A 12,892-nucleotide genomic window follows, 5' to 3' on the forward strand; every position below is an offset into this window, starting at 1 on the left:
TCATGTGCTGTTGGTGAGGCCTGAGAGAGGAAACTGATTTTCAGGAAGCATCGTTCATTACTTTGGATGCTGATTGTACCCTGGTTGTAATGTAATAGTTATGAACTGTGATGTTGCCATTTCTTTGAGTTAAACCTCTGAAATTCACCAGTCTAGAAATTCACGAATCTACCTTGCTGTTTTTTCTTTTTCTTTTGAAATAATTATAGATTTGCTGTCAGTTGCAAAGATAGTAGAGTTCTACCAGGAAATGAGGCCTGGCACAACATGTGTATATAGTTCTGTCATTTCATCATGTGTGTAGATTACCATTGCCACAAAGACATTCCTTTATCTCCATCCCCCTCCTATTATCCCTAATCCCTGGCATCTGGTAACCATTAAGCTGTTCTCCATATCTATAGAATTTTGCCATGTTGAGAATGTTATAAAATGAAAGCATATAGTACATGACTTTTTGAGATTGGCTTTTTCATACAGCATGAAGCCCTGGAGGTGTATCAATGATTTGTTTCTTTTTATTGCTGAGTAATATTCCATCTAATCTTATCTTCCTTTATGTATTTTGTGTTGAAGGCTTGTGGTCTCCTGAACAGAAGTCTGTCTCCAAACATAAATCCAGTAGCAAGATCACCTGCTGCAGGTGAGTTAAAGGCAGCTCTGAAGGTAGGCTTTATATTCCCTCCTCTTCTAAACAGACTCTTAGAATCTGGTTAGGTCACACAGTGGAAAAGTTCTTTCGTGACCTAGTTGGTTTGGGCCCCTATGTTTTCTCTTTTCTTTTACTGTCTCCTTGATGGGAAGGACCTGTGCCTTTGATCATCAAGCAAAAGAGAACTACAAGTTGCCTTCCTGTAATTATCTAGTAATAAGTTTCCTCAGCTAGAAAGCTATACTCAGTGGAGGTTTTCTGGAGGTGCGAGGCTGTCCTTGTCCAGGCAGCATGTGTGCTAAGAGAAAGCATAGGCTTTGATACTAGACCTGGATTTAAATCCAGATTTAGTCACTGATAGGCTCTGTGACCCTAGGAGGTTCCTCATTTTACAAATAGAGATAAAAATACTCAATAGGGCTGTTGTGAAATGTGCACAAACTGAGTATAAAACAACACAGTACCTGATGCATTAAAGACTCTATAAATAGGAGCTATTCTGGCTGTGCAGATTCTGAGTGTAGCCATTCTTTCATTCAATATCTGTTAAGCACCTACTTATTTGAGAAGCTAGGTATACACCAAGACACAGATTCTGTTCTTAGGTGATCTTATAGTAGGAGGAGGTTGAAATGGTGAGTGGAGAATAGAGGCTGGCTCAGTGTTGCAAGCACAAGCTAAGGACTTTCATGGAGGTATGTACAGAAAACCGTGGGAGCTCAGGAAAGGGTGATACTGCCTTCACATCTCACTGTTGATTTTAAAAATAAATGGGGCTTGATGTTTGGTCCTCTGACTTTTATATCAGGGCCAGGATGAGCCCTTCTGTTGCTGCCTCATTAGACTATATTTTGACCAGGGCATCCTCCTCACTGGCTTTACCTTCTGTGTGTTCCTTTCCCTCTCCCCATGCCCTTTCGTTGGTTGTATGAACAGCTGGACAAATGATGGTCAGTACCTGGCTCTAGGAATGTTCAATGGGATCATCAGCATACGGAACAAAAATGGTGAGGAAAAAGTGAAGATTGAGCGGCCAGGGGGCTCCCTCTCCCCCATATGGTCCATCTGCTGGAACCCTTCAAGGTAATCTTATAGCTGTCCTCCTTCTAGGACAAATACTATTAAGAAAAAGAGCTTTCTCAGCAGGCTGAATTCTCTTCCTAAGGTGTCCCTCCATTCAAAAGCTTCTCACTCCATTTGACTGATCTGTTATGGAACCCATTCCATTTGAATGGAATTTTTTAAGAGCCCATCTTGAGTTTTGGAATGAATCCCAGAGATTTTAGCTAAGCAGATGAACTATCTAGGCCAGCCCAAAGCATGCGTGCGCGCGCGCTTGTGTGTGTGTGTGTGTGTGTGTGTGTGTGTGTGTGTGTATGTGTGTTTGTGTGTGCATATGCTACAGAAAGCCCATTTCTTTATGAATTAATAGCTCACCTGTTTGCTGTGGCTTTATTTGGGTCTTTTCCCTTTTTCATTTCTTCCCTTCAATTCTGGGCAGAACATGTGCCCAACCAATAATAAATAGCTGTTTCATGAGCCTTTTTTGCTGCCCTTGCCAAAAAAGTAAAAATTAAGTCTAGAAATGTCCTCAAAGCCTATAGTTCCACAAACAATTGGCATCTACCTTCTCAAACCTTACACACACTTTCCCTCTTCTGCCCATGTGACTTTAAGGGTAGACTAATAACTTTAGGTGCTATTTGTATAATCCTCTAATATTATTAAATTCCTGGTAACCCCCACAAAGTCCTTTGAAGTAAAGGACTTAATTGTTTACCAGCCCAATGTCATTTTACAGGTGGTACCTACTTGATTTACAAGGTTGTTTGATTCCATTGCCCTTCTTACACCAGATTATTATGCTTCTTCCTGAATAATTGTGTCCAGCCCAGGGCTGTACCATGCATATCTAATGCCTTCAAAGGCCATTAGCCTACCCCAGAGTTCCTGCTGTTTGATTTTGTGGCCACAGATGACTTTGTGGCTGCACGGTACCATTTTTAATTCATGAGAAGCAGGATGCCCAGTATACCTGGTTGCTGTCCTCTTCCGGGCAGGGTTCAGGGGCTTCTTGACAGGTTTTGAAATTATAGCTTTAGTGCAGTTCTAGGCAACATGATTGTGAACAACCACTTACTATCTACAGCCGATGGGAGAGTTTCTGGATGAACAGAGAAAACGAGGATGACCAGGAAGTCATGGTCGACAGATATTTTCAGGAAATCCCTTCCACTCTGAAGTCAGCAGTGTACAGTAGTCAGGGTAGTGAGGCAGAGGAGGAAGAACCAGAGGAAGAGGACGACAGTCTCAGGGACGACAACTCGTGAGTGTGTCCTGAGGAGCAAGAGCCCCCCTCCCCCCTTGGAAGGGTCAAGGCCCCAGCATAGACCTGCCAGGCAGACACTGCTCTGAAGTCCCTTTCTAAGAGGTTTGGGGGAATTGTTGGTGAAAGCTCCCCCAGCAAGGGGGAGAGCCCACCCTTATAATTTATGTTATAAAATGATTCTTTGGGAAACTTAGGAAATACTGAAAATCTAAAGGAGAAAGTTCAACTTTTTTGTAAAACCCTATCCGCTGAGGGAATCATTATTAGCATTTCAGTGTATTTCCCCCTCAGTCTTTCAGTGTGTTCATATGATTAAATAAACCATATCTGACTCTTTTTTTCCACTTAGCCATCATAAAGCAGTCTCTTTCTGGTAACATTAATGGTCCTTTTAAAAAGAGGATTTTTTTTTTTTTAATTTTTTTTTTTTCAACGTTTATTTATTTTTGGGACAGCGAGAGACAGAGCATGAACGGGGGAGGGGCAGAGAGAGAGGGAGACACAGAATCGGAAACAGGCTCCAGGCTCTGAGCCATCAGCCCAGAGCCCGACGCGGGGCTTGAACTCACGGACCGCGAGATCGTGACCTGGCTGAAGTCGGACGCTTAACCGACTGCGCCACCCAGGCGCCCCAAAAAGAGGATTTTTAATACCTGCATAGGATACGCTGTGTGGATGCATCATAATTCATTTAACACTTCCTCTATTACTAGACACCTTTCTTAGCCTGTTCCCATAGTGTACCTTACCTTGCATTTGACAGGACATGTATCGGAGAGGAAGCCCTTGCCTTACCCACAATCCTCACACCCAAATCCTGGCTGTCTAGGCATTCTCTCTTCTTTTTGATCGAGTTTACCTATAAGGAAAACATTGGCATACTGGAATGGGGAAACCTGGGGTAGCCAGGATATTCTGATTGGGCAAAAGTGATCTAGCTTGGGACTTTGCAAACTGTGCTCTTTGATATCTGGGGTTCTTTGGAAGAAGGAGGTGGGAGATGAGGGACAAGGAAAGGAGCAAAGGGTGGGCTTCAGGTCCCTATTTTTGCTTCAGTCAGATCGGCCCCTTTTATTGCTTGACATGAGATTTTGTCCCACTTCCAGGAATAAAAAAGAAAAGGGAAAAAGGAGGTTGAAAACTACCAATCCAGTTGATACATGTGACCTCCATAAGAAGGTTCACCATGGGCTGGGTTCCTGGACTGTGTTTGGACCTCATATGAATCCTACAGAGTTCACCTGCAGGTCCCTTCCTGTTAACATCCCTCTCCATCTTCATCTTTTTTCCCTTAGTTGTGAATTAGTGCCTATATTTGCCAGTTTGCCACCCTTGGCTATGTTTTGCCAGTGAGGCTGCACCCCGCCTTGCCTGCATATCTAATGGTGCTACCAGATGACCTCAGGCCCTGGGCTTGAAAATTAATAAACAAAGAGGAGGCAACATTAGGTGGAGTAAGACCAGGTCTCAAGGGCTGAGAATGTCTGTCTCTTGAACTAGATTCCCAAGTAGCTTGATCCCCAGCCTCACTGAAGAGGTTTCTCCGGTGTGCTGGTCCTACCGGCCCTAGTCCCAAGGCACTGATTCTGATAGGTGGTCAGTTTCAAAGGCAATTGCTGGTCTTCAGAGAGCACACTATATTTTATTCATCTAGTCAGAAACCATTTCACCTGTTTGAGGACCCTAACTGTGAGAGAACTGATCTTTAGGTGTTGATTTTCTCTCTTCAGGAAGCACAAGCAAACTTCCTCTCTGTCCATTAAAACATCAGACAACCCATTGCCCTTTCATTGCAATAGATTTGCTTCTCCATCATGTCCCCACATTTTATTTTATTTTATTTTATTTTATTTTATTTTATTTTATTTTATTTTATTTTATTTATTTTTTTTCTCAACGTTTTTTATTTATTTTTGGGACAGAGAGAGACAGAGCATGAATGGGGGAGGGGCAGAGAGGGAGACACAGAATCAGAAACAGGCTCCAGGCTCTGAGCCATCAGCCCAGAGCCCGACACGGGCTCGAACTCACGGACCGCGAGATCATGACCTGGCTGAAGTCGGACGCTTAACCGACTGCGCCACCGAGGCGCCCCTATCCCCACATTTTATAGTACATAAATAAAAGGCACTCTTGGCTCTACAACCTTGTGCTTTCTTAGCACTGCTCTCAGGAAGCTTTGAAATGAGGGGTTTAGCTTCTTCACTGTGGCAGAGGCCCAGCACCACAGCCTATGGTAGGGCATTCAATGAAATAACAGATCCCAGAAGGATCACCTTGCCTCATCCCACTGGACTGATTGATGGGTTGGCCCATGTTACAACTTTTGGCCTTAGTATTGCTATATAACATTTGGTAATCTGACAGTCTGGCCAGGGGTTTCTTTTTCCTGTTGTTTGTTAAACCTTAGGGCTACAGTTCTCAGGCCATGGCCCCACATAACCTCTTTTGTCTTCTGTTGATTAGAGAGGAACATAATGACATCCTGGCTGTAGCTGACTGGGGACAGAAACTATCCTTTTACCAACTGAGTGGAAAACAGGTATGTAGTTCTGTACAAACCCAGTGGGAGATACAATTGCAGTCATGCTTGTTATAATCTGTTCACTTTTAGAGGTTATATTTTTGGTAATTATACATTATTATTCTTGTTGGCTCCTGTTTATTGAACATTTACTTTGATACCAGGTACTATGCCCAGGTTTTGCATACTTTATCTCATTTAATTCTTACAAACCCTTGCAAAGTAGGTACACTGGTTATTAACTTTTTAGAAACGAGTAGACAAGACTCAGAGCATGAAATAAAGATTATACCCAAGGTCCCACACTGCTAGTAAATGGGTAGCATCTGAGATTGAAACCCAGCTTGTTCTGACTCTAAAGCCTTGGTCTTAGTTATGACTCTACCTTCCTTTATTTGCTTTATTCATTCTGTAAACATTAATGAGCACCCACTTAGGTCAGACCTTCACCTTGCTAGGAGCTACTAACATATAACTGTGTAAATTAATGCCCCTGTTCTGAGAGCTCACAGGCTGATAGGGACACAGTTGATGGCCAACAGTCCCAGTGCAGCATGATACATGGCATCTTTTTTTTTTTTAATTTTTTAATATTTAATTTTGAGAGAGAGAGAGTGTGAGTGAGGGAAGGGCAGAGAGAGAGGGAGACACAGAATCTGAAGCAGGATTCAGGCTCTAAGCTGTCAGCACAGATACTGACACAGGGCTTGAACTCATGAACCACAAGATCATGACCTGAGCCGAAGTTGGATGCTTAACCTACTGAGCCACCCAGGCACCCTGATACATGGTATCTTAAAGAGATGTACAGATAGACTGCCATAGGGACACAAAAAGGGATAACACCACTGCTTGGTGGAAATGAGAGATTTTGAGCAAGATAAACAAGAGTTTGCTAGGCAGAGGACATTGGGAATAGTGTTTCAGGCAGTGGAAATAGTATCTACAAAGGTAGGGAGGAATGAAGGTATATGTCAACTCAGGGAACAGTGTATTGTTCAGAGTGACTGGATCCCGAGAATTGTGGACAAAAGATGGAACTAGAAACGAAGATGGGGACATGATTCTAAAGGACCTGAGTAGTGTGAATTAATTGGGAGTTTGAACTTCATATACTATAAGTATTTAGGAGTCATTGATTTAGGTAGGGAGGGACTTGGTCAGCTTTCTGTTTCAGAATTCCTTGTTTCTGTGGAGGGTACATTAAAATAGAACCTGGTGGTAGGAAAACCTGTTATAGTCAGGAGACACCAAGGATTAGACTGAAGGTGGTGGGGATGGCTTAGGTACCACAGCCTAACAGGTGAGAAATACAGCCTGTTCAACGGAGTCTTTGTTTAGTAATATTCTTAGTCCTTAAGAGGGGTTTCAGTTATGTAGCCTAGTTTGGGGGCCATTTCTTTTCTACCTCATCATTTGTCTTTTTTTTTTTTCATAGTTGAGTAAAGACAAGATAAAAATAGTGAAGTGTCTTCTGAGTTTCCCATGGCTGATTTCCCCAAACCCTCACTTTAATTATCTTGTATCTAGCCCTGGACTATCTGTTCATCCACTTGATGTGTGTATATCATCATTCAACACATATTTATTGGTACATCTATTGTGTACTAGGCACTGGGCATAGGTATTGGAAGTTCTTGGGAACAAATAACCACACAGAGAGAGAATGGAGTCTTGTTGCTACAGTGACAATAAAAAAGAACTTGACCTGGTGGTCAGGGCCATGGGAAATATCTTGCATGTATGTAGCACTAGAGCTCATGTTGTGGCCCAGAGTTTTTGAATGATAAGCAACCTAACTCTGCTGAGATAACCCACTTGGTTTGGGACAGTAAAATTTTTTCCTTAGTGGTTGTCTTTTAAATCTGGGAAGATTTAGAATTAAATATAGGATGATGAAGTAAATCAAACCTATACTTTTGTGTTGGTCTTAGGTATATACAATTTGTGTATTTTTAGCTTTTTAAGTGTTTATGATGTTTAAGGGTATCTGGGTTAATGATAATAATAGCTAACATTTATTGAGTTTCAGGCATTGTATAAACTCTTTATAAGGTTAACTCTTTTAATCTTTGTAACAACTCTGTGAGGTATGTACTGTTACCACCACTTTACATGTAAGAAAGTTGAGGCACAGAGAGGTTCAATGACTGCCCAAAGTCATACAGTATAGTTAGTGCCCAAGTGTGGTTTGGAACCCAGGCAGGCTGATGCTAGAATCCATACTAGAATATCTATCATATCTGTCTTGTGATGACCAATTAGAAGTTGTAATTGAGTAATCAATTTATACGTCTGATTTTAAATTGAAAGATGTAAGAAATTTTTAGTAAGTACCTAAGTAATATTGGAATGTTAAAGAGATTCATTATATTTTCTGTCTTGGGGTGGGGTGGGGGATTATTACTGATCTTCCTGAATCTATATATTTATGTCTTTATTCTTTCAGCAAATGTGGAATAATTCTTTGTTATTTCTTCAAATAATTTTTCTTCTTCATTCTCTCCTTTCCTTCTGGGTCTCCAATTACACATTAGACCTTTTGATACTGTTCTGCAGGTCATTGAGGCCCTTTTCATTTTTTAAATCTTCCCTCCCCCCCCCCCCCGATCTGTTGCTCAGTTTTCAACTTCATTGACTCTTCTGTCATCTGTAATATTTCTGTTAAGCCCATCCAGTGAATTTTTGTTTCAGTTATTTCATTTTTCAGTTCTAGATTTCCATTTGATTCTTTTTTATTATTTGTTCATTCATTATAGATGTAGATATATTTGCCTTTATATCCTTGGCCATAGTATAATAGCTATTTTAACATTTTCATGTGCTAATTTGTATCTGAATTATCTTGGGGTCAGTATCTACTCATTGTCTTTTCTCTTGAATATGGTTCATATTTTTCTGCTTTTTGGAATTTTGGGTTATATTCTGGACATTGTAAATGATACATCATAGGTACATCATAGGGATTAATTTCTGTCATGTTCCTCTGAGGATTATTGTGTAGTTGTTTTGTTTTTTGTTTTTGTTTTTTAAGTTTATTTATTTTGAGAGAGAGAGAGAGCACGCTGTAGTTGAGCTTTTTTAAAACAGGTAGTTAACTTTGCTGGACTCACATTCAAACTCCATCTTTCTAGTGTGAGCAGCAGCTGAAGTCTCTATTCAGCTCTTTAGCCTTGCTGGGCTGCTTGGCATCTGCCCCACATGTGTGTAGTTCAGGGAACTCCAGATATTCAACAGAGTGTATGTGCAGAATTTTGGCTCTCCCTCTGCATGTCTCTTTTTTGGGATTTCCCACCTCATTTTTAAGCTGTCATGGCTTGAAATTCTGTGCTCATCCAACAGGGTGCTGATAGGGCCTGCCCTCAGGCAAAAAGCCATTAAAAAAATGAGAAACTCACCTAGGGCCAGTCCTTTCTTCCAAATGCTCATGTGTCTTCAGTTTTTGTCTGCTTCTGGTTGCTCTGTAGTGCCTTCAGGTGGTTGTAATTTATAGTTGGTTCAGCATTTATAGTTGTTACCTGCAGGAGAGTTGGCCTAGTGGGAATTAGTGAGCCATTACCAGAAGCTGCAAACCTTCTATGTCATGACTCAAGATTTTTTTAGTTTTCTTACTATCATTTACTATCATTACTATAAGTGCTAGGGGATTTACTATCATTATATAAGTGCTAGGGGAATTTTGGTGTTAGGCATTTGAAATTTTTATAAAGGAAAATTGAATATATAAAATTAATAATTACAATTTATTAATTAAAAACAATTTTTTAACATTTATTCATTTTTGAGAGACAGAGACAGAGTGTGAGTGGGGAAGGGGCAGAGAGAGAGGGAGACACAGAATCTGAAGCAGGCTCCAGGCTCTGAGCTCTCAGCCGAGACCCCGACGTGGGGCTCAAACCCACGAACCATAAGATCAAGACCTGAGCCAAAGTCAGATCCTTAACCAACTAAGCCACCCAGGTGCCCCAAAATTATTGCAATTTAAATTAGTAAGGGAATCAACTAAAATCCCTTAAACTAAGGGATTTTAAAATCTGTTCAAAATTTAATTCAGTAAATGATAATCAGAGGCCCCTTTTCAATTAGTTGTTTACTTTTGCTAGACTTATAAATAGAAAATATTTGTAAATTGAACTTAAAAACTTAATGAGGAACCAGGTTTTTAGGATTATTTCTTTAATAAACTGTTGTGAGGTTTTTTGGTTTTTTTTTTGCCTATTTAACAATGGTAATCATAAATAGTCTTTTTATTTACAAAAAGTACCCTCAGGGCAGCAAAAAACTCCAGTGACAATAAGGAGCTTGGGTTTTAACAGGTTAAAAGGGGAGAGAGGACATCAAATTAAACCTGTAACTACAGAGCATTGAGAGCAGTGCTGTGGGGGAGGTGAGCACAGGGCCATGGGAGCACAAAGGAGGGAGCATCCTTGGGTAGGGTGAAGAGATAGGGGATGTTTTTTGTAGGAGATGACACCTGGTGGAGAGAGAGAGAGGGAGGATAGTTCTGGCTGGGGTGGTGGTAGAGAATAGCACTTGTGAGGACATGAAGGTCTGAAAGAGCAGGGTCTGCTTGGCAAACTATAAGATGTTTATCTTGGCCAAGGGAGCTGAGCTCAGGAGCTTGACCTTCATCCTAAAAGCTAAGGGGACAGTACCAAAACTGAAAGACAACTCATAGAATTGGAGAAAATTTTTACAAATCATATATCTAATAAGGGACATATATCTGGAATATACAAAGAATTCTTACAACTCAATAATAAAAAGACAACCCAATTAAAAACTGGAAAAAGGATTTGAATAGAGATTTCTCCAAACAAGATATACATGTGGCCAAATAAGCACATGAAAAGGTCCTTAACATCATTAGACATCAGGGAAATGCAAATCAAAATCATACCCACTGGGCTGGAAAAATTGGAACCCTTACATACTACTGGTATGAATATAAAATGTTACGGTCACTTTGAAAAATACGGCAGTTCCTCAGAAGGTTAAACATAAAGTTACCAGCTGATCCAGCAATTTCACTCCTGGATATATGTATCCATAAGAGATGAAAACATGTCTGCATAAAAACTTGTACACAAATATCCATAGCACCATTATTCATAATAGTCAAAAATTACACATGGCCATTAACTGATGAATAGATAATAAAATGTGGTATATTCATGTAATGGATTCCATGTAATGGAATATTATTCAGCAATGAAAAAGAATGAAGTACTGATACACACTACAATATGGATGAGTTGGTCACAAAAGGCCACAAATTGTGTGATCCAATTCATAAATTGTGAGATCCCATCTCCCATTTGGAGATTTGTGAAATCTGCAAAGTAGGCAGAACTATAGACACAGAAAGTAGATTAGTGGTTGACAGAGGAGGGAAAGAAAAGAGAATTGAGATCGACAGCTACCAGGTATGTGGTTTCTTTTTGGGGTGATAGAAATGTTCTGAATTAGTGATGATGTTTGCATAATTAACTGCACACTTTTTTTTAATGTATATTTACTTTGAGAGAATGCACACACATGTGCACACCATATGCGTGCACACACACACATACAGGTGAGCAAGCAGGGGAGGGGCAGAGAGAGGGAGAGAGAGAATCCCAAGCAGGCTTCGCACTGACACAGGGAGCCTGAGCCAAAATCAAGAGTCGAATGCTCAGCCAACTGAGCCACCCAGGCATCCCAATTATACACTTGAAGTGGGTGAATTGTATGGTATATGGTATATGCTATATGGTATATAACAACCTCAGTAAGGTTGTTATAAAGAGAAGTATGATGGGTGTAGTTTCAGAATAGAGGACAGTTTTTTAAACCAGATGAATTTAGCTTTATGAAATACTTGGGAAGGGGAAGGGGAAGGAAGGGGAAGGGGAAGGGGAAGGGGAAGGACCAACCTGAGGGGAACCATTGAAATCCTTGCAAAGGCTGTGTGTGGAGGAGGCCTGTGGGAGAAAGTCCCAGTGGGAGGAGGGTCCAGATTGGCTGAGGAGCTGAGACACACACCTGGAGCAGCTAGTGGGACTCCGGGAGATAACTGCCAACTCAAGCAGTGGAGGATTCAGCTGTGTGGAGGGGAGAAGTAGGGTGCTCCAGAGGAGGCTGGCCTGTGTTCATGATGGAATCACACAGGAGTTAACTCTGGCCAGCTTGCCCTTGTCTTCTTGACTCCCCCCATTAAAGTCATTAGGAAAAGCCCTTAATTGTATTGTGAATAGTATGGATTTAGGAATGGTTTTTCCCTTGGTGTGTGTTCTCTTTCCTCAGATTGGGAAGGATCGGTCACTGAACTTTGACCCCTGCTGCCTCAGCTACTTTACTAAAGGGGAGTACATTTTGCTGGGAGGGTCAGACAAACAAGTATCCCTTTTCACCAAGGACGGAGTACGGCTTGGGACTGTTGGGGAGCAGAACTCCTGGGTGTGGACGTGTAAAGTGAAACCTGACTCCAACTACGTGGTAAGAAGAAGTCCATTCTGTTGGGCTGTTGCCTGACTGGGCACAGACATCAGCCATGTTTAACCAGTCAGATCCTTGACATTTGCTCCTGACAAATGGGAGGGCAGACTCTTTCTCCAGAGAGAGCTGGGAATTGACAACTCTCTTTCCCTACAGGTGGTAGGCTGCCAAGATGGCACCATTTCCTTCTACCAGCTTATTTTCAGTACTGTCCACGGTCTCTACAAGGACCGGTATGCCTACAGGGATAGCATGACTGATGTCATCGTGCAGCACCTGATCACTGAGCAGAAAGGTAAAAGGCAGACTTTGGGAAGAGGGATAGGTTGAGAGGACTGCTGACAGAGCAAGTAAAATGATAGGAAATGTTCCTCCTCAGTCTTTTGGAAACACATTGGACTACTGGTTCTTCTTTTCGTTTTTTCTGAGGGTAAGGGGAGGATGTACATGTCTTTGAGAATCTAAAGAAAGCAATAAACCCTCTCTCTCAAAAAAAAAAAAAAAGGCACAGACTCACATAATTTTGCTGCTGCCAATTCCAAGGGGGACGTGGACTTCTTGACTAAGGGAAGGATAATGTATGACACATCAGAGCCAAGGTGGCTGAGCTGCATCAGTCTTTGTGGATGTGTATCCTCTCTGGTGTGGATATACTGGAATGCTTCTCTCTCACCTTCATCTCCACTTGCCTCCTGGTGGGTCCTTACCCCAGAGGTAAGCAGGGATAATGGGTCATCACACGCTTAGAAGATCTGGGTTCCAGGCCTAGCACAGTCAGTCTGAACCTCAGCCTCCTCCGCTGTCCACCCAGTAGCCATGCTGATTAAATGGGCTAAGGATCCACTTATTTCAGGTGTATTCATATACAGATGTTTGGCCACAGCACACTGCCTGGTGCCTGTGTGTGGGT

General features: G+C 41.5%; 1 protein-coding gene across 4 annotated transcripts in view; it reads left to right on the forward strand.

Moving 5' to 3' along the window:
* Positions 1-12,892, forward strand: part of IFT122 (intraflagellar transport 122) — a 72,615-nt gene that overhangs the window by 18,003 nt on the left and 41,720 nt on the right. For 3 of the 4 annotated variants that reach the window (XM_047096465.1, XM_047096469.1, XM_047096466.1), the window contains exons 6-10: positions 577-643; positions 1,589-1,735; positions 5,448-5,523; positions 11,791-11,982; positions 12,139-12,277. In XM_047096465.1, coding sequence (XP_046952421.1) covers positions 577-643; positions 1,589-1,735; positions 5,448-5,523; positions 11,791-11,982; positions 12,139-12,277 — 621 coding nt within the window. Of the gene's footprint in view, positions 1-576; positions 644-1,588; positions 1,736-2,801; positions 2,979-5,447; positions 5,524-11,790; positions 11,983-12,138; positions 12,278-12,892 lie in introns of all 4 variants that reach the window. The other variant, XM_047096470.1, reaches the window with a different exon arrangement.

Source organism: Lynx rufus, unplaced genomic scaffold (genome assembly GCF_022079265.1).
Source record: "Lynx rufus isolate CCGP_SWC_20201006 ecotype Redwood Valley unplaced genomic scaffold, mLynRuf1.p SCAF_4, whole genome shotgun sequence".
In the NCBI taxonomy this organism is placed as follows: Eukaryota; Metazoa; Chordata; class Mammalia; order Carnivora; family Felidae; genus Lynx; species Lynx rufus.